This window comes from Schistocerca nitens, chromosome 5 (assembly GCF_023898315.1).
Source record: "Schistocerca nitens isolate TAMUIC-IGC-003100 chromosome 5, iqSchNite1.1, whole genome shotgun sequence".
Taxonomy (NCBI): domain Eukaryota; kingdom Metazoa; phylum Arthropoda; class Insecta; order Orthoptera; family Acrididae; genus Schistocerca; species Schistocerca nitens.
In genome coordinates, this window is record NC_064618.1 from 340,324,137 (window position 1) to 340,347,331 (window position 23,195).

At 43.6% G+C, this 23,195-nt stretch overlaps 1 protein-coding gene across 1 annotated transcript in view; it reads right to left on the reverse strand.

The window, feature by feature from the left end:
• LOC126259958 (voltage-dependent calcium channel subunit alpha-2/delta-3) overlaps positions 1-23,195 on the reverse strand; it is a 941,077-nt gene that overhangs the window by 203,980 nt on the left and 713,902 nt on the right. Inside the window, exon 15 of the mRNA XM_049957069.1 lies at positions 9,146-9,217. Coding sequence (XP_049813026.1) covers positions 9,146-9,217 — 72 coding nt within the window. The remainder of the gene's footprint in view (positions 1-9,145; positions 9,218-23,195) is intronic.

The window sequence follows — 23,195 nt, forward strand, 5'->3', positions numbered from 1 at the left end:
CAAAAAAAAAGAAACCTCAGAGCCTGTAACAAAAGCACCCCAAAATAAAAACTTGGCCGCTTTCTGAATTAAGTGAAAATTTAGGTGAAGGATGTTGCCAGGTGAAGAACTAAAATCATAAGATGAAGAGTGAGACACTCTTGTGAGAGAGGTGGTAGTTACAAAAGATGTGGGATGCAGATGATAGAGTCACATACAAAAACCTACGAAAATAGGTTGGTGGAATGTGGATATTAAAAAGGCTATCACAAGTAAGAAAAATGCATGATAAACTCTGCATCAGACAACGCACACACACAATAACTCAGGTGCAGCGAAAGATAAGTTTTAGTTTACAAGCAGAAAAATGAAAAGTGATTTACAGTCAGCTGAAGCTGAGAATCAGGAATTCCAGGAAGTTCTGGCTACTAGAATAACATCAGATAGGAATAAAAAATTGTTAAATAGCATTGTAAAGAGTAGAAGTACTAAAAATGAATCTACCCAATCAGTTCAACTTCCCAGTGATGAGGAAACCCATATACATTTTGGTACTTTATTGAAGTGTAATGGAGAAACTTCATTAAACTGTAATGGAGATAAAACTATGTCAACAATGAATTACATGACTGTCTTAGAGTAAACACAGATAGGTTGGTCTGGTTGGAAAAGGAGGAAAGTGGCATCTAAAATGAAAAATAATAAGTCTGTTGGATAAGGCAAATTCAATGAAGAAATGATCTTGGACAGATTGGGCGCCAATGGTTTTACACACTTCCAAGTAGAATTTTGAAAGAGAAATTAATTTGACCCGAAGCAGCTTGTCAGGATTCTATTACTGAAAAAGAAGTGCACCAGCTACTTAAATGTAATGCTGTTATCCCATGGAGTAAAAATCTATGAATTCATCCTCGGGATAAAATAAGAAAAGTTATTGATACTATATGTAATGAGAGTTAACATGGTTTTGGACTTTAAAGATCAACTTTTGGCACGAGAATGCTGTATGAGAATTACTGGGCTTATATGGGAATGTTTTAGTATAAAAAAGGTTCCTGATACTGGGGCAGCCGTGCCACAAAAATGAGTGAATGGATCAGAGGCAATCATGGCTGGCACAAGTTGGCTGCACCAGAAATCTGTTGGTGCACATACCTACCGTAAACAAAATTCTGGCAATGTGTGGCTTGCGTGGGCATGTGTCAGCAAAAGGCAGCGGCAGTGTGAACTAAGATGCCATATAGTACAGATGTGTTTTGTGAGACTCTATAATTTCTATCCACAGACCATGTGAGTCAAGCTTAATGGGAGTTCCCCACAGATATATATATGAAAGTTTGTTGGGTGCTCTCTGTTCATTTATACTTTCACTTCATCACATCCATGTAACACATGGTGCTCCGCAATCATGAGGAAAGCTAGTTTCATTCTGGGCATGAGTCCACTGTTTTCCCATGCTCACTCGATCATATGACGCACTCATCACCGAGGAGTGTACACTCTCCGGGATCGGTGTTCATGTGGAGCTCTTATGCAAACACAAATTATTGTGATCACCGGTTAATGGACACTGCGATCTGATTTCATTTTTGTTACTTGTTCATTTAGTAATTTTTGTAGAATAAACACATTTCTAAGAAATGTGTACATATCATTTCCCATCACCACAGCATCACCATAGTCTAAATTGTGAACAAAGTGCGTCGGTGTGACAGTAAAGTTGGCTCACTGCATGACTGGCATGTAAGCAGCGATATCCACATGTTCCTACTTTGCTGGTGACCTTAACATGATAATTAGGCTAAATATGTGGTGACGAACTTTCATCGGTGTGAATTTAGCAGAATCACAAGTGATCTAGCACTTACACTCTTGTATACGAAGAGTGATTTGTTTACAGACAAATCATCAAGAATTAGGTGCTAAGCAAGATTATGACTTTGGAAGAACTGCAAAAGACAATAGACAGTAGACAAAAGACAATAGATGAGCTGCTAGCAGGCAAACAGAGGCTGGAGAGCAAGCTACAGGCACACTCTGGACGCACAGTCTCTGCCCACCCCGAACCAGCTGAGGAAAACTTCCACACACAAAGCAAGGCCACACCGCCACCAACCACTGTTACAGGAGCAACAATAAGCATAGAATGGGTGTGGTTAGGCTGCCGCCCTTTTAGCCCTGCGACCCAATCGTGGTTCAGCAACGTGGATGCTGTTTTTCTGAGCAACAACACCACATGTGACCTCATCACATTCAGATGCTTCTTGGGATAGCTAAATCAACACCACATGGTTGAAGTGTTACACATTATCACTGTCCCGCCAATGCAGTCTACATATAAGTGACTAAAAGAGGAGTTAATCCAGTGAACTTCATCATTACAGGAACGAGTACATCAGTTCCTGCACCAAGAGGAATGCGGTGAAAAGAGACCATCTCACTTTCTGCACCATCTGTCGAGCTTCACACTGTCCAACATGATGCTGGACTCACTGCTGTGTGCTATCTGGATGTGCAGCCTCCGAGCCGAGGTGCAAGCAGTCATTTCCATGCAAGCAGAAATGCAGCTGGATGTCATCATGAGCTTTGGCTGATCGGGTGCATGGTGTGCTCGCAATGGTGCCCAATAGCACTGTCACAGCATTGTACAATGCCATAGATCCACTGGCAAATTTTATTCCACACTGCCAAGTGTCTCCTGCAGCCACTGGCCTGAATGCTGACTTGCACCACCTAATAAAATAGTTAGCCACACAGATGGCAGCACTCAGCATGCAGGTCCACTGGTTGGCCCACTCACAGACAGAGGGCAGCATGCGCCACAGTGGCAGCTGATTCCACTACCACTGAGCCAGCTTGTGCAACCAGCAGCACAGTACCAACCATTCTGGCGTACACTGATGACGTCAGAGCAGCAACAGAGTGGCTTTTGCTGGGATCATTCACACTTTGATAACGAAGTGGCAAAGCTTTGGCCTCCTTGCAAGCACCAAAATGCCAACTGCAACCAGGCTTAGGTACATCTGGCTGCAGAGCAATATCCAGGCATCTCTTCAAAATGGAATGGGCAGGCAGAGTGAAGTACCTTTTATGACATGGGTTCTGATCTTTCTATTTTTCCCAAATCCATGCTAAGAGACCATCTGAAGGCCGAGGTGCTGTCTCTTATTGCAACAGACAATTCAACAAAAAAGACGTACGTCACATATCACCGAGATTTGGACCTTGGATGGCACTGCACATTTATGTGGACATTCACTGTGGCTGACATCAACAACCCAATCCTGGGTGCAGATTTCCTCAAACACTACAACTTATTGGCTGACATTGTGAATGCCCAGCTGAACAATTTGACAACAAATCTGAAAATAGTGGGACACTGACAGCTGGCCATTTTCTTCAGTGTTAGCCACTGAAGTCATCCAAATCGTACACAAACATACTATACAAATTTCCAGAGCTCACTCACCCACTTGGTGCACTGAAGGAAATAAAATACTCGACAGTCCACCACATCATAACTACGCCCAGCCCACCCACCTCGAGCTCTCCATGTCAACCCATGCCTGAGAAACCCGCTATAGCAAAGCCCATGTTTGAGGCCATGTTGCAACAGAGCATATTTTGACCATCAAGCAGTCCATGGTCCTCTGCCTTGCACTTAGTGCACTTGTGGCACCCATGTAGAGACTATTGTGCCTTAACTACATGAACGGTGCACCAACAGGATTTTAGTCACACCTTGGTGGACTCAGTTATATTTAGCAAAACTGTGAAGGGGTTCACACAGATCCCTATGACACCTGAAAACATTCACAAAACACCAACTATCAGAATGCTGCCCAGACCTGGCAGTGTTTCCTGGATGGGTCATTATGAGGCTTACTGTCATGTTTCGCATACTTCAACAGCATCCTCATCTATTTGAAGTCGCTCAAACTCCATCAAGCCATCTAACGACCATCTTTCAGCATCTCATCAAGACTGGCATCATCATTGACACCTTTAAAAGTATATTTGTAGTCAGGCAAACTGAGTTTCTTGGGCATTTAATCACCCCTAGTGGATTTACACCACTATCAGACAAGGTACAGCTCACCATCTGCTCAATGCCGCCAAAGTGCTAGAACCTCTGACTGCAGTGCTACACAGGCCGACTTGAAGTGAAGGGCTCCTGTTAACTGGACAGCTGCAATGGGGAAAAGCATCAAGACATCAAGAGGTTGCAATTGTGAAGTAGGTCCTCCTGGAATAACAGCAAGATCTATATTTTCCTGGCTCATTTTCACTTTCACACAATTTTTCAAATGACTGCTAAACTGATCTAGCACAAAAAGAGAACTCTTCTTTAATAAAACATGTTTCCTTGTGTCCCAGATGCTGTTAATCCATAATTTCATATCAGCCTCATTCATCCAATCCTCAGCCCTTGTCATGTGTGTGAACAACAACACCTGGTGGTAGTTAAAAATGTTTTAGCATTGTTTTGCGCTCGAAAATGACTTTTGGGTTAAGTTCAATACCATCAGCACAACATGAAAGGACAACAGTGTAATGCATTTTTTCAAGTCCACTTGTATTTATAGTTACAGTTTTAGCACTAACAGTAATGTTATTCGGCACATCCAATTTCGGAGGAGCTTAGTCCATATTTGCTATTTGGCTTAATTCCACACTGGTTTTCTTTCAATGCTGAATAATAAAGTGATGGAAAAATAATATTTTTTCTTCATACTCTTGTGGCATTTTCTGAGATACTTAGCTTTTGATTTGCATGCTAAATCCATGATGCTTCATAAACCTGTAGCACTAACCAACTCGACCCTTAAAGTCTTTTAAGTGCCACTGTAGTGCTACCTTACAAGCTTATATTTGATTCATTTTTGTATTAATTCCAGTGCCATTTTGGTGGTGTCCTTGACTCAATTTCAATACATCATCTTCTTGTTTTGGCCATTTTGCATTCAGCCCACATCATATGAATACCTTTTATTTTTTTACATTATAAAACTAGCTACTAACAAAAATATTGTACTGTTACTGATAACACAAATCACTTTCAACTCAAATTCACTGGCATGGTAGACTGCAATGATGCATCATACGCTAGACAGTGTTCCAGGTTTTGTGATAGCAGGATGGGAAGGAGACTGTCTTAGCAGGCTTGTGAATTCCCACAACTCATGTTCGTCGCATCGGTGCACTGCTGATGCCAGTTGAATGCAATGTTTATGGATAGAGATAGGTTTCCTGTGTGACTGAATATATGGCCATTTCTAAGACTGCTGTGTATTTTAAATCAAACACTGGGCATTTTTATGTTAACTATGAGTATAAGATGCACTTGAAGTTTGGAGCAATTTTTTGAAGAAAAAAGTGCATCTTACAGGTCATAAAATATGGTACTCCCACCTGTCAATAGAAGCCCTTTACTCCATGACTTTCAATGACCACAAGCCCCTAACTCAAACATTTCAGAATAATAATACTAAGTATATGCCTTGCCCATTCCGGCAGTTGGAGTATGTGTCACAGTTCTCCATGGACATCTACCATACTTCCGGAATCAACAACATTGCTACCGATTGCTTGTCCCATGCTTGTGCCATTATCATTCCTACTGTGAACTTCAAGGGCATTGCCCAAGAACAGGAGGATGACAAACAACTGGACAGGCTCTGCCAGGGCACCTCCAGCAGCATATAACTTGAGTTAGTGCCCATTCCTGGCTCTGCCCACAAAATTTGGTGTGACATTTCAACAGCAAACACTGCCTGTTTCTCTTGGAGAAATTACGGTGCAGTGCTATCGACAGTGTCCACGGGCTGTCACATGCCACAAATCAACACCACTGTGCTGCTCGTGCACCTCAGCCCCAGCCCGGCATCAACACCACTGTGCTGCTCATGGCCGCACATTTCATCTGGCCAGGCCTTCAGAAAGACTGCCATAAATGTGGATGCACCTGAACTGTATGCCAGCCTGCTGAAGTCGGGAGGCATATCCATACACCCGTCAGTGCGTTTCCTGACGCAACTCAACATTTTGCACATGTCCAAGTGGACATCGTTGGCCTGCTCCCTCTGTTCCGAAGCAAATGTTATCTGCTGCTGCTTCAAATGCTGGCTGGAGGCAACATCCATAGCTGAAATCACTGCAAAGACTGTCGCCCCTGCCTTCATTGACACCTGGGTGGCATGCTTTGGCTGCCCCACTCACGTCACAATGGATCACAGTGCTGTTCACTGCATGCTGTTCACACAAGTCAGTCAACTGTCTAGTGTGCAGTTACACAGAACTACCAGCTACCACCTGGTGTCTAACAGTATGGTCGAGCAGCTCCAGTGAACAATTAAACCCATCCTAACTTGCCACAATGTCTCCTGGACATCAGCACTCCCGCTGGTACTGCTTGGTCTGCAAATTTCACTGAAAGAAGAGATCAGTGCTTCACCTGCTGGTCTCTTGTATGGACAATCCCTCACCACCACTGGCAATTTTATGGAGGAGATACAATTACCCTATGATGTGTCGGCCCTTCCCTTGGGAGAACATCTGCGTGCCCATATGGCCCGCCTCTGACAGCATGCACCGACGAGGTATCACACTGGCAAAGTGTTTGTACACGCCAACTTACAGTGCTGCATACATGACGTGCTGTGTACTGACCTGCAGCAATAGAATACTCGATATCAAGTGCTGTGGCAAGCCAAACATAGTGTCAATCAACCGAGTCAAGCTGGATTACATCTTGACTGCTCCTGCTGCCATTCACGTCTTCGATCCAGTGAAAGACTTGTCAGTGGATGATGCTTCCTCTGCCACCAGTCAGGGATCACCCACACTCGTGATCACCCATGATGCATGCATGCCACCAGCTGTCATCGTGCCACAACGTGCACCTTGTCCCCCAAGCCATATTGCCCAGCCAGCCACCACAGCTGCACAGGCTGCACTCACCACAAGCGCCTAGGCCACCACCACCATAGCTACCAGTAAACTATGTCATGCACTCTGGTTGTTGCATCCATTTCAAACACCCGTGCTGCGTCATAACAACACCTCAGCCATCACCTGCTGCAGATATGCTGCCTCCAGTGAGCCACATTGTCAACATATCATCTCCAGTCAAGCTCCAGAAACCATCTCCCTCGCAACCAGCGGCTTGTCTGTCTCAGCTCCTGGACTTGCATTCGTGTCTCTGTGCCTCTGCCATGTTGGATGTTGATGCCAGATTACCTTCCGAGCTGAGTTTCTGTGTCCTTTCCCATCAAGCTCCCTGTGCCTCTGGGCTTGTGCACCACAGTCCCAGGAACCATGTCCACATGACAAGACTGTATTCACATGAGTATAGAAAATTCATGACACTTTGCTTCATTTCCCTTTCATCCAGTGTTTTTTTGAGATGACATCTTTTCAAGTGACTCACGGACTTGAAACTGGCCACTTTTTGCTATCATCAGCTCATAGGCAATGCAGCCTGCTGCTACTGTCACTAGGCAGCTGCATGAAGAAACACCCACCACGCACCCGCATGCTGACAGCACATACCACTGCCCAATCACCCCTGACAGGCCCTCACACTGGCATCACAACGAAGTACACAAAACCAAACATCTATCATACAAGATTCACACCTGCCCTTTGTCGCAGCTTCCGAGCTTTGGTTTCCAAGGCGGGATCTGTCTGTCAGCCATGCTGTAAAAATGCATGAAAGTACCAAAGCCACTCACAGCCAGCCCGAGTTAGATGCATCAGATATCCGTCAGTGCACATACCTACTAATAGGCAAAATTCTGGCAAGGTGTGGCATGTACGGGCATGGATCTGCAGAAAACAATTGGAGTGTCAACTGAACCACTGTACAGTACAGACGTGTTTTTTGAGAGTCTATAACTTCAATCCACAGACCACATGGGTCGAGATTAATGTGAGCTCCCTACAGATGTGTACAGAAGTTTGTTTGGCACTCTCTATTTGTTTCCACTTTCGCTTCGTGAGGTCCATAAAATACATGATACCCCGCAATCACAAGGAAAGCACATTTCATTCCAGACATGAGTCCATTGTTCTCCTACGCTCATGCAATCAGATGATGCACTCATCACCGAGGTGTGTTTATCCTCTGAGATCAGAGTTCGAGAGGAACTCTTATGCAAACACAAATTATCGCAGTCACCGGTTAATGGACTTTGTGATCTGATTTATTTTTGTCACTCATTCTATTATTCATTTGTGCAGAAAAAATTCATTTTCAGCAAATGTGCACTTATCAGTTCCCATTACCATACTATCACCATAGCCTACATCCTGAACAAAGTGGATGGGTGTGACAGTAAGTCAGCTCACTGCAAGACTGACATGTAAGCAGCAATACCCACACTTCACTTCAGTACTATCATCGAAGCAGTAAGATAATTATATGATGAAACCAAGAGCAGTGAAATAGTACTAAAAGGAAGATCAGTTTGGTTAAAAATAAGGAGTGGGTTCCAGCAATGAAGTAGCATTTTTCCATTCCTCCTCATCATCAAAATGGATAAAGGTTTAAAAGAAGTCACAAGAAAGGAACCAACAGCTAATGATTTTGTTTTTGCCATAGCTTGAGGCAAGAGAGAAATAGAAGTACAAACTAAGCTAAATCTTCGGCATAAACAATTCATGAAAATGGGACTTAAAATCAGCAAAACCAAGACAGTTTATTTAGTGTTCAGCAGGAACTTTCCAAAAGTGCATCTAAGATTTATGTCTGAGGATACATACATTTTGACCAACTTACAGTACCTGGTTAGTACTGTTTCCTAAGACAACACCATACAGCAAGAGATTGAGAACAGAATATGGAAAACTTAAAAATTCAGATGCTTTGGGATGGAACATTTCCATAACTGCACCCGCTTCTAAGTTCAGCCTGTGCAAATAATACCTCCTACTTATAATGATATAAAATAAAAAAGATAAAATTATTAAAGACATCTGAACAGAGCTAAGATTAGAAACAAGGCTGCTGGAGACCTCTGAATTGTAGCAATTGCAGTGCTACAGACATATGAAGAGAGTCCACACCCAGCTTAATGGAGAAGAAAAATGGTGGTGACAATGATGTTCTTTGATCAGAAAGATAGTAAACACAAAGAAATGGTGTCAAAAGAAATATTATGCTTACCATTTCATCATAGTGGATTTTGACACTAAGCTCTGTCTCTCCCTCCTTTTGGTCAATCATATCATGCCGCAGCTGAAATTAAATAAGAAAAGAAAAGCATAAGACAGAAAAATCATAGAAGTCTTAGAACAGGAACACAACTAAAACTGAAGTTACAATGAAAATAGTGGGATTAAAAATAAACATCATTATGTAACTAATAACTCACTTATATATCTAAAAACACAGATGATGTGACTTACCGAACGAAAGTGCTGGCGAGTCGATAGACACACAAACATACACACGAAATTCAAGCTTTCACAACAAACTGTTGCCTCATCAGGAAAGAGGGAAGGAGAGGGAAAGACGAAAGGATGTGGGTTTTAAGGGAGAGGGTAAGGAGTCATTCCAATCCCGGGAGCGGACAGACTTACCTTAGGGGGAAAAAAGGACAGGTATACACTCGCACACACACACACATATCCATCCACACATACACAGACACAAGCTGCTTGTGTCTGTGTATGTGCGGATGGATATGTGTGTGTGTGCGAGTGTATACCTGTCCTTTTTTCCCCCTAAGGTAAGTCTGTCCACTCCCGGGATTGGAATGACTCCTTACCCTCTCCCTTAAAACCCACATCCTTTCGTCTTTCCCTCTCCTTCCCTCTTTCCTGATGAGGCAACAGTTTGTTGCAAAAGCTTGAATTTCGTGTGTATGTTTGTGTTTGTTTGTGTGTCTATCGACTTGCCAGCACTTTCGTTCGGTAAGTCACATCATCTGTGTTTTTAGATATATTTTTCCCACGTGGAATGTTTCCTTCTATTATATTCATATTAATAACTCACTTATACATTCACACACTTTGTTTCATAAACCCTATCTTGAAGAAGAACCTTCAGGAATCTGAAAGTCAAGATGTACATTAACAAGGAGAAAGCCATTGCAGGCTACTACTGTAAATTATCTAACAACCCATAAACCATGTAATAACCCACTACCACTGGTGCTATTCGACTCATATTCTTCAATACACTGTAAATCAAGATCTTATAAATATTACTAAAAACACAGAGCTTATGAAGAAAAAAACCACTGCTTTGCTGCTTGCACTACTGAACTGCTGTTTTCATCTAATATTCCATACTATTTGTGTACCTTCATTCATTCCATACAATGTTATATACTTAAATGCTTCCTAAGCACAGGAAACATTAAGATCTGTTTAATATGCATCTTAGTGTTGACTGGAATTAAATCTCTGATTTAGTAACCCGACCAGATGTGCAAATGGAAGATACGGACATATCAGTATGCATAATATTCCCCACATCCGGTGATGGTACTTCCGGCAAGGCAGCTAGATATATCGCAGGCTGGTCATGAGAAACTCCACAGAGGGCCAATATAAACCCACTCACTGGCTAGTTTGCAATCAGTTTTTCTTTTTCTGGCTGCCATTACTTGACTCTGCCTCTAAAAAGTGAGCTACAAATGCTGCTTCCACTGTTTACTTGGGCTGGACTGAGCTTGTGTTTGGACAAAGACTGCTGTTATTTCCAATTAACTGTATGATGAGTGGGGGCCCGATATCTGTATTAGACAAGTTGCTATAACTTTTCTGCGTAGTGCTTCTGTTTCATGAATGTGCAGTTTTCCCCAGCACTGTAAAACTTATTTGAAACTCTGTTTAATATTATAATAGCAATATGTGAGCACAACAAAGTAGTCATGCTAGGACTGATATTAATTTCAGTCAGGAACAATTATTTTTAGTTGTTTGCAGACTAATGGGCAATTTAACCATTGTTACAGAAAGCTAATTTTTTGTACAGTTTCTTGGTCCTAAAGTGAGGATTGCAATAACTGAATTTCAAAATTAATAAATAAATGACAGAGCCGTTCATATAACACATTAAAGAGTTAGTGGATATTTTGAGTTGGAATTTCATGCATTTTTAAGATGATGCAGTTGTCCATGACAAATTTATTAATCTTATGTTAATCATAGCAATATCCATTAATATGGTTAATGGACTGGCACTCAGCTCTTCCTGCATAAAAACATAATGTTGCATTCTTCACCATGTATCTGTGTTCCACTACACAATTAATAAGTCACAACTACATGCACAAGGGAACCTTACAAACTGACTTCTGGGTTCTGTGTGCCCCTGATTACTTACAGTTCATCCCTGTTGCTGCACAATGACTGGTTTCAGTATTGTTTGAGTTGCTTGTGGTATTGCTTTTTTGGTGGATCTGTGATGGAGTCCAACTAAGAGGAGTCTTACTGGAGTCATTATTGTGCTGAGTTGTTAAACTCCTTTTTTAAATTGTGTTTTAGAATTATATTGGCCATCCAATTGGGTGTCTGTTAGCCCTAGCTGCACAGGGAGATGGCTGTCATGTTGCGGACACTGTAGACTGTTGATGAATGCCCTATATTGGTAGGGCACAATATTTGTATCTAGTGAAACCTTTGAGTGAGTAGTCAATCTTAATACTGTCTGAGTACTGGATCTTGGAGGCAACTTCTTGTAATTACCTTGGATTAATCTTGTGTTTAAGTATTACCTCTTGTTTCAATGTTTGTCAATATATGTATTATATTTCAGAGTGCTGGGGACAAATGATAGTTTTTTGCAATTATCTCTGATAATTTCTTGGGCTTAAGTGTTATAATCTTATTTAAATGTTTCTAATTTTTTAAAATAAAAATGGGGTCAAATTTGCAAAAGGTTCAAATGGTGAATTATTCTTGTGTTTTACGTGGTTACTATCTAAGTTGATCTAACACTAACATTAGGTTGTCAGTTTTGCAGGCTGGGCTAGTCAGCCATATTGTATGTTGACCCAGCTGATGGTTGTCCGACCAGCCAATAAATTGTTCTAGTGTGCCTCACCAGCTGGCCGACTTGATGATGGGAGAAGAAGCGATCTCAATTCTGGGTGGAGGCTGGTACTAGGACCTCATCAGAACCACTATTCCATGCTGAGTTGCAGTTGTGGGTTGTTGGTCACTTAAGTTAAGCACTTATGCTTATTGCAATACCCTGTCCTGAGGACCCTCTTAATCTTCCGTTCCTCGTTAAATTTGCACTTGCTTGCCTTCCCATCCCGGAATCAAGCCTCAAAATTGTGCAAAAAAGGACATTTCAAGCCATCAGACAGTTATTAAATTTCATCAAGTTAAACTATATGGGAAGTTTAGTTCACCACACAAACACACAAGCACAGAGAGAGAGAGAGGGGGGGGGAGGGCGAGGGGGAGGGGAAGGGGGAGAGGGAGAGGGAGAGGGAGAGGGAGAGGGAGAGGGAGAGGGAGAGGGAGAGGGAGAGGGAGAGGGAGAGGGAGAGGGAGAGGGAGAGGGAGAGGGAGAGGGAGAGGGAGAGGGAGAGGGAGAGGGAGAGGGAGAGGGAGAGGGAGAGGGAGAGGGAGAGGGAGAGGGAGAGGGAGAGGGAGAGGGAGAATTATAAAATATCTTGATCTATCTCTGTTAAAGTATATTTTTAATTTTTTAAAGAGAATATTTCTAAGCCTTCTGGGGTTCTATATTGGTCTTGATAATTAAAAATTTTATGGCAATTTCTAAGCCTTCTGGAGCTTGGCTATAATTGATTTTGATCTTGTAAATTATTTAAAGAGAGATTTTAAAATAAATGCTAAAACTTCTGGCTCTCTGTGATTATTGATGTTGATCTTGTAGTTTTTAAAAAAGGGGGGATAAATTTTAAAGCAAATTTTAACCCCTTCTGGCGCTCTGTAATTATTGGCTGTTGTCAACTAGCTTTTTGCTTCATTCCATTGTAAAGGAAAATTTTAAATGTTTTCACAAAATAAATCTAGATGTTGTCAACAACAAGTGATGAATTCCTGCCACTGCCAATGAAAGAACATTTCAGACTGAGTTATTTATCAACTCAAAGACCCACCCACAGCCTCCCACTACAGTCTTGCCACAGGTACTTCTTATCCAATTTGAGGTAAGTTTATTTGTGCAAGTATCCATGCCATTTACCGGCAATGCAAGAATTATATGTGGACATAAAACCAGCCAGCTGCCAAAGCACATGTTGGACACCACAAAACTGTGGCTAACTACAAACTTAACCACCCATTTGCTGAACATGCCACACACCACAATGTCAATGACTTCAGCAGCTGCTTAAATACCCTTGCCATATGGGTCCCCAGTGCTAGTTCCACATCCTCTAAACTATAAAGCATTTATGCCTAACTTTTTGTCTTTAGCTCTCGCCAATTTTTGCCATAATCCTTTTCTGTTCTGGCAGTGAACCCCATTTTTAGGAATATGTCGTTTGGATGTTTACACTGAAATGACTTTGTGGCTGGTAAATTATAACTGAAGGCAAGGGCAAAATGGTCCAATCCTGTGTCACCCAAAATAGTGCAATCCTGTGTCACCAGTTGCCTGAAATTCCAACAACATTTTCAGGCCCATATATGGTCGTTTAAACACTTGATAGAGACTAATGGATGTGGACAAACTTTGCTGGTTGAAGTGTCCTGGGAGTGTTTCCATGATATCAGTGAGAAAGAGCTCTGAGAATGGAAGGCCACCAAATGAGACACCAGGTGAAGCAAACCTTAGCTGGAGGGAGAAAATGCAGAAAGATTGCATTGCTCAACAGCTATCATTATTAGCAAAATTATAATTTTTATCTGTTTGTGCACTGAGTATAATGCATCATGACTGTAGAATATTTTAATTATAAATCATAACCGTCAAGTGAAAATATTTAGCCACAAACTCTGAGCGATACATTAGTGCAGTCTACTTATACACACAACGTATGGAACACAGCGAAAAAGTGTTATGTCTGGGAATAAAAATTGCACTGAGAATAACACAAGAAGAAGAGGTCCTGGCCACCATCTAGGAAAGTTTCAACCAAGAACTCAGTACTTACTAGAAGTAAGTCAATACGGACATACAGAGACGAAATATTTCAGAAACACTGAAAATAAGTTGCTAATGAGGGGAAAGTGGATGCAAGACACAATATCCGAGTATGAAAGTCCTTTGAAAGGCATAAAAAAGGTTGGCAATAGCAGTAAAAGTCAGTCAGTATCAAGTAATCATCAAGTAGTGAAGCTGAGGCAGTGGCCAGTGGCATCAGAGGGCAGCAGCAACTAATGATGGAGCAGGAACCTCACCCACGAAGAAGACAGTAATAATGGTCCAGTTTATGGAACCCCTACATGTATTGCGCAACAGCTCATTCCCACGGTACTGACCGTGCCAGCTGCATTGTGTTTTCACGACACGTCTAGGACAATGCAACCAGCCGTTGCTATGAACATTCTTGCCAGTAACACACCCACGCCTACTATGCTGGCCTGCTGTATGGCCTCTCCTGCCATGGACCAGCCGGTTTTCCTAGGGACACCAAAGCCACCTACATCCCCTCCCCCAGGTCGTCTGCTGAAGCTGGCACCTTTATACGGAGACAACCCTGTAACATGTTTGCTCTTGTCAAGCATCTTTTCGAGTTGCATCACGTGTCCGACGGCCACTCTAAATTCCTGTGTCTCATCATGCACCTCCAAGACTTAATTTGCAATCTACTCCTCTCGCCACTGCCTCAACCGAAGTACGAGTTCATGAAGAAAAAGATCATGGAACGACTCGCCTGCTCACCACAAGAATTGATCATCAAGATGTGTGAGGAAGACCTGGGGGACCAAACTCCATCACAACTCTGGCGCCACCTTCAGTTACTTGTGAGTGAGCATACCAAGCCAGACATCATTCTGTGGGCGGTGTGGTCTGCCAAATTGCCTACCAACCTACAGATCCACCTGCTACCACACTCCTTCGAGTCAATCATCTCTTGTCTCTGCATCGCAGACCAACTGTATTCATTGCTACGACAAGACCAACCAGCTCACCACTCACCACTAGGTGGCACAACTGCTCCTGCTTACCAGCCATTTGCTGGCAGAGGAAGGGCTCGCTCCGCTTCCGCACCTTCTACATCGCCAGACAGTATCCGCTTATTCTCTCCACCGTCCGAGCACTCCAGGATCACCCACGCACCATACGTGATGGTATACATGCCGGAACAAATCAATGAGGACAAGCCCCCTCCACTGCCGCAGTCACCACCACCACCGCATATGACTCATCTGTACTGCTAGGTACCACAAGATTTTCAGCGATAATGCCAAGAAGTGTCGATTACCTTGCCAGCTCACAAAAGCCGACCGCAGGACCTAAAAGATGCCGAGTCCTGCAGGGAACTTCACAGGCATCCTCATACATTGCAATCCATCCACTTGTCTGCCTGGCCAAGCGATTGTTTGTACATGGCTGAAATTTCATCACGGCTCATTTTCCTAGTCGACACTGGTGCTGACGTGTCTACCATAACTACATTGATGGCTCCCCCCGTCTTTTCACTGACGAAGTCACTTCTACGAGCTGTCAATGCAACAACATTACAAACCTCACCAAGCGAGGTGGCGCAGTGGTTAGCCCACTGGACTCGCATTCGGGAGGACGACGGTTCAATCCCGTCTCCATCCATCCTGATTTAGGTTTTCCGTGATTTCCCTAAAATCGTTTCAGGCAAATGCCGGGATGGTTCCTTTGAAAGGGCACGGCCAATTTCCTTCCCAATCCTTCCCTAACCCGAGCTTGCGCTCCGTCTCCAATGACCTCGTTGTCGACGGGACGTTAAACACTAACCACCACCACCACCACCACCACAAACCTCAGGCTCTGTCAAAGTTACGGTGCACCTATCTCCTTCTCTGTGTTTTCCGTGGACTTTCTACATTGCCGACATTGATGAACCAATACTCGGTATGAATTTTTTGTCCCATTACAAAATCTCTCCGAACGTAGTTCAGGGCTCAGTGCTACAATATCCCACTAACACTCAGATACTGTGCTCCCACACTTATGCTCCACATTCTGTTTCTCTCCTGACATGTGAGTTGGTACGCGAGCGCTCCACCCTCGCAGGCGACATTGTGACTGGGTCACTAACCTACTGTCAGAATACGACTCGGTGGCACAACTCTGCTGGGAAAACGACGAGCTGAAACAACGAATAGCACACACTTACAATGAGCTCGTCGCAGCTCATACCTCGCTGCTGAAACTGCAGTCCACAGTCCTGCCACCTAATCGTGTTTCTCCAGCAGAGACCGGCTCAGACACTCATCAGGTTAGTCCAAAAACATTAATTGTGTGTGATGATTCGCGTCCGGTAGACTCCGCATCCCCAACGCGCTCGCCAGGTTCACTGCCATAAGTGTCAGACAGCGCTTCTAATAACAGTTGCGTGTGCGATACAACCACGTCCACCTTGCATGTAGCCACCCTGCGTGTTGATAAACATTCCCCCTCTCTCGCATGCCATCCACGACTCAGTGGTCATCGCTCTTCCACACGCGATGCCAACGCTGCTCTCATACGCGCTGGGTACCAAGTGCAAGGTTGACACCAGACAGTTGCCGCGCATTCCAAGCCGTCCACACTGGGCACGCAGCTGCCCTCTCCAAACAAGCACATGCCACACTCACGTGCTAGACATGTGACTTTCATGCTGCCTTTTCCTACTTGCACTGACGGCTACGCCTCATCGCGCCCTACCCATCCAAAAACTTCATGTCAGGACATTGATCAATCTTGTGTGCACTTCTCAGTCTCTTCCATCACTGACGGAACAACACACAAGATAGTTACCACTGCCGGCCCTCCTATTAGGCACAAGGTTAGGCACCTCAACCCTATTAAGTTTCACGCAGCCCAGCAGCAAATTAATGAACTTTTGGATGCAGGTATCCTGCAACCATCAGACAGCAACTGGTCTTCACCAGCCCACCTCATCAAACATGATGGTTATTTCTAAATGTGTGGCGACTACAGATGTTTAAACACTCGTACTGTCATGGATAACTACCCCGTTCCTAACATAAATTATTTCACTCATATGTTATCAGGCACTACAATCTTCAGTGTTATTGACTGTAAATGTTCCTACCATCAGATTCCCGGAGTGCCAGATGACATCGCTAAAACAGCTATTATCACTCCGCTTGGTTTGTTCAAATACAACTTCATGCCCTTCGGCCTAAAAAACACAGCACAAATGTGGCAGCGTTTCACTGACTCCATCTTACGACAGTTCGAGTTTTGCTTCGCTTATCTGGATGACACACTCATTTTCAGCAAGTCAGCTGAGGAACATGAAAATCATTTATCCATGGTCCTCCAGACCTTGAACTCCAATAGCGTTGAGGTCAACAAATAAAAATTCCAGTTGGGTCAGCCTTCCGTCACTTTCTTGGGTTACACCTTCTCCACCGACAGAATACAGCCTCCCAAATCTCGCATGCACGCCATCACTTCACTGCTTCCCCCAGCTACTTACAAAGAACTCCGACATTTCCTGGGCACAATAAATTACTACCGTCATAACCTGCCTCCTGCTGCCACCATGCAGGCCCCGCTGAGAGACTCACTGCCGGGTAAATAGACTTCAGGACTCATCCTGTTCACTGGACTACACCTATGCTGGAGGCTTTCAATGCATTAAAGACTTCTTTAGCTTACGCCGTGATACTTGCCCACACCAACCCCTTGGCCGACTTGTTCATCACTACGGATGCCAGTGACATCACAGTGGGAGCGGTACTACAGCAATGCAAGGCAGACACCGTTTCCCCTCTTCATTTCTTCTCTAAAAGACTATCAACAACTCAGAAGAAATACTCCACTTTCGATAGAGAACTTCTTGCAGTCTACGAGGCCATCAAACACATCCACCCCAATGTGGAGGGTCGCTTGTTCTTCATCCTCATGGATCACAAACCACTCACAGATGCTTTCTGCAACCCCCTCGAGGATCCACCCCCTCGGCGTTTCTGTCACTTTGATCTAGTCTCCCAATTCACAAAAAACGTTCGCTACATAAAAGGCATGGACAACATTGCCACAGATTTTCTTTCGTGGATCAATACTATTTCATGCAACATTGACTTATCCAACCTGGCCACCCTACAAGCGTCTGACAAGGAATCTCAAGCTTTCCTCACGGACCCTCAAACATCCCTTGTGGTTACTAAAGCTAAATTTCCTGGCGTCGTCGACGAGGTGTGGTGTGACTCCTCTTCTACTGGTACCTTATGTCCGTTACTTACCCCCCCCCCCCCGTTACTTACCCCCCCCCCCTCACCACCAGTGCTGGCAGGCCTTCGACGCTCTGCATAACCTCGCTCACCCTGGTGTCTGCGCCACTACACAGCTCGTCTCCGAGCATCTCGTTTGGAAAAATATAAAATGGGAGTCAGACCTGGGCATGCAGCTGCGTCCTCTGTCAATGCAACAAAATTGGCCGCCACTCTTGGCAAGTTCAACATTCCTCCAGGACGATTTTGTCATGTACATATCGATCTTATCGGTCCTCTTCCACCGTCGGAGAGCCACAGATACGGTCTATCCACAATTGACAGAATGTCCCGCTGGGTAGAGGCAGTCCCCTTACCTAACATCACTGCCAAGACTGTGGCCAAGGGTTTTATTTCCTCATGGATTGCTAGGTTCGGTTGTCTGACCACCATCACCACTGACCAGGGTCAGCAATTTGAGTCTTCCCTGTTCACCATTTTATGTAACGTCTATGGCATAAAGAAAATTCACACCACAGCCTACCACCCACAAAGCAACATGTTAGTCGAATGGTGGCCCCGCACTCTAAAAATGGCGCTCTGGTACCACGACTGCCTCTGGTCTGAAGCACTTCCATGGGTATTGCTCAGTCTCTGTTCAACTTTCAAGCCCAACTTACAGGGAACTATCTCAGAATTCGTTTTCGAAGAGAACCCCATCCCACCATGGGAAATCATTCAGCCCGAAGTATCTGAAGGCTCCCCCCCTCCCCAGATTTCATTTCATAAGTCACATACGCATGCACTTCAAACATGCACGCCTGCACCCACCTATCAGCCACTCCCTGCCGGACACTAACGTGCTAACCGCTCTCAACACTTGCTCCTATGTAATGCTGAGAGATGATTCAGTCCGACAACCTCTGCAACCACCTTATCTCAGCCCCTTTAAAGTCCTCCTGTGGGGCAATACAACTTTCAACATCATCGTCAAAGACAGTCAACAAACTGTTTCGTTACACCGACTCAAACCAGCATTCGTGGACCCCGACGTCCCTCTGCTGGCTCCGTCTGATTCTCCTAATGACTCTTCCACCAGACTCCCTCCCGCCATGGAGGGCCATGCCATTCTGTTCACCCAACACCTCCCCGTTGCCTTTCGTGGGTTTCTCAGACACGTCACCCTCCGCCCCATGTGCGGGTTTCGCTGCTACCTCATCAACTATGGAGACACCCTCTCTGTACTCACAGACACAGTGGCCCTGCCACCCAATGACCAGTAAAACATTAGTGTTGTGCATAGCCTCAACCTCCCTCGTGAGTGTGACCCAAATGCAATTCGCACCTTCATCTCGCCGGACGGCTAGATTAGCATCCAGGCTTGCCACACCTACACCCTGCCATTCGCTACAACCTGCCTGCTCTCGGTCTGGCCGCCGCATCATCCGTCCTCGCTGGCTCAACGACTTCGAGGTGGACCTGCCTCCCATCGCTCTGCCTCCGCATCCCGCCCCGGTCGGGGTGGAGGTCCCGGTCATGCATCTACCAGCTCGTATGACCACCAATAGTGTCAATGTCCACATAGTCTTCCCTCAAGACTCACATATGGTACTCCATACTAAGGGGGGTGGGGGTTCGAGGAGGGTCGGAAGGGGGGAAGAGCTGTGTGGCATCAATAGGTCATATCGACCATATACAACATTAATCTTTGGGACTCAGGTCGCTCATCCGAGCCGCCATGTTAATTCAGTCTCTTCTCATACCTTGTATTGTGTGCACATGTATGATAATTGTCAAAATATATGTATGTGCAGATATTAGTGGGCACAGTTTATTCCATATACCGTTATTCGCATCCTGTTCCCATAAAAGTAGCATATCTTGCTCAGTTCTGCATTAAGGTGTTTAATATGCTTATTCCATTTTACATTGCTCTGCAGCCAAAGTCCTAAGAATTTGGTTTCAGTGTAGTTACCAACAAGCCCTAAACAGGACACTTGTTTCAGGAAATGTAAGACATGTTATTCAGTGATAAGTGTGCCAAACTGCAGTGCCCCACATCTTCGCACAACATTCTTCTATCGCATGCCACTCTATTTTGCTCTGTTGATTTCAAATGTGTATATTTTGTAATGGAAACCATCAAACATATATTAAGGACAGTGGAAAGTAAAATGTCCTGCGGTGTCTCTACTGCTCCCAGGGAGCCGATTTGACATCCTATGATTATTTGTAATGGGGAGAAAAGGAACTTTTCAGAAAATTTGCACTCTTTATTGCCTAGCAGCTAGTAGCTTTCTCTTTAGTGTGCCATAAAATTAAATATAGGAAACGTAGTAAGGACATGAGTCAGGCGAGACAGTACGCATTTCTTTTTCTCTCTGATCTTGCTACAGCTTTACACAGGGTGATTTCCTTTCTATGAAAGAATCTACTACCCCATTAAGGTTGTCAAACATTTTGTTAAATGAAAAATGAAAATGTTGTTGCATAACACTGTAAAACCTGTTAATACGTATAGCACCCAAAACTAGTGTTGTTTCTCGATTTAATTACGTCTATTTTGTCACTGTCTACTAGATGAACGAAATACCCTTTTCCAATTGTTTGTTGTTGTTGTTGTTGTGGTCTTCAGTCCTGAGATTGGTTTGATGCAGCTCTCCATGCTACTCTATCCTGTGCAAGCTTCTTCATCTCCCAGTAACTACTGCGACCTACATCCTTTTGAATCTGCTTAGTGTATTCATCTCTTGGTCTCCCTCTATGATTTTTACCCTCCACGCTGCCCTCCAATACTAAATTGGTGATCCCTTGATGCCTCAGAACATGTCCTACCAACTGATCCCTTCTTCTAGTCAAGTTGTGCCACAAATTTCTCTTCTCCCCAATCCTATTCAATACCTCCTCGTTAGTTATGTGATCTACCTATCTAATCTTCAGCATTCTTCTGTAGCACCACATTTCAAAAGCTTCTATTCTCTTCTTGTCCAAACTATTTATCATCCATGTTTCACTTCCATGCATGGCTACACTCCATACAAATAGTTTCAGAAACGACTTCCTGACACTTACATCTATACTCGATGTTAACAAATTTCTCTTCTTCAGAAACGCTTTCCTTGCCATTGCCAGTCTACATTTTATATCCTCTCTACTTCGACCATCATCAGTTATTTTACTCCCTAAATAGCAAAACTCCTTTACTACTTTAAGTGTCTCATTTCCTAATCTAATTTCCTCAGCATCACTCGACTTAATTTGACTACATTCCATTATCCTCGTTTTGCTTTTGTTGATGTTCATCTTATATCCTCCTTTCAAGACACTATCCATTCCATTCAACTGCTCTTCCAAGTCCTTTTCTGTCTCTGATAGAATTACAATGTCATTGGCGAACCTCAAAGTTTTTATTTCTTCTCCATGGATTTTAATACCTACTCCGAATTTTTCTTTTGCTTCCTTCACTGCTTGCTCAATATACAGATTGAATAACATCGGGGAGAGGCTACAACCGTGTCTCACTCCCTTCCCAACCACTGCTTCCCTTTCATGCCCCTCAACTCTTATAACTGCCATCTGGTTTCTGCACAAATTGTAAATAGCCATTCACTCCCTGTATTTTACCCCTGCCACCTTTAGAATTTGAAAGAGAGTATTCCAGTCAACATTGTCAAAAGCTTTCTCTAAGTCTACAAATGCTAGCAACGTAGGTTTGCCTTTCCTTAATCTTTCTTCTAAGATAAGTCGTAAGGTCAGTATTGCCTCACGTGTTCCAATATTTCAACGGGATCCAAACTGATCTTCTCCGAGATTGGCTTCTACCAGTTTTTCCATTCGTCTGTAAAGAATTTGTATTAGTATTTTGCAGCTGTGACTTATTAAACTGATAGTTCGGTAATTTTCACATCTGTCAACACCTGCTTTCTTTGGGATTGGAATTATTATATTCTTCTTGAAGTCTGAGGGTATTTCGCCTGTCTCATATATCTTGCTCACCAGATGGTAGAGTTTTGTCAGGACTGGCTCTCCCAAGGCTGTCAGTAGTTCTAATGGAATGTTGTCTACTCCCGGGGCCTTGTTTCGACTCAGGTCTTTCAGTTTTCCGTCAAACTCTTCACACAGTATCGTATCTCCCATTTCATCTTCATCTACATCCTGTTCCATTTCCATAATATTGTCCTCAAGTACATCGCCCTTGTATAGACCCTCTACATACTCCTTCCATCTTTCTGCTTTCCCTTCTTTGATTAGAACTGGGTTTCCATCTGAGCTCTTGATATTCGTACAAATGGTTCTCTTTTCTACAAAGGTCTCTTTAATTTTCCTGTAGGCAGTATCTATCTTACCCCTCATGAGATAAGCCTCTACATCCTTACATTTGTCTTCTAGCCATCCCTGCTTAGCCATTTTGCACTTCCTGTCGATCTCATTTTTTAGACGTTTGTATTCTTTTTTGCCTGCTTCATTTACTGCATTCTTGTATTTTCCCCTTTCATCAATTAAATTCATTATCTCTTCTGTTACCCAAGGATTTCTAGCAGCCCTCGCCTTTTTACCTACTTTATCCTCTGCTGCCTTCACTAGTTCATCCCTCAAAAGCTACCCATTCTTCTTCTACTGTATTTCTTTCCCCCATTCCTGTCAATTGTTCCCTTATGCTCTCCCTGAAACTCTATACAACCTCTGGTTTAGTCAGTTTATCCAGGTCCCATCTTCTTAAATTCCCACCTTTTTGCAGAGTCTTCAGTTTTAATCTACAGTTCATAGCCAACAGATTGTAGTCAAGAGTCCACATCTGCCCCTGGAAATGTCTTACAATTCAAAACCTGGTTCCTAAATCTCTGTCTTACCATTATATAATCTATCTGATACCTTCTAGTATCTCCAGGCTTCTTCCATGTGTACAACCTTCTTTCATAATT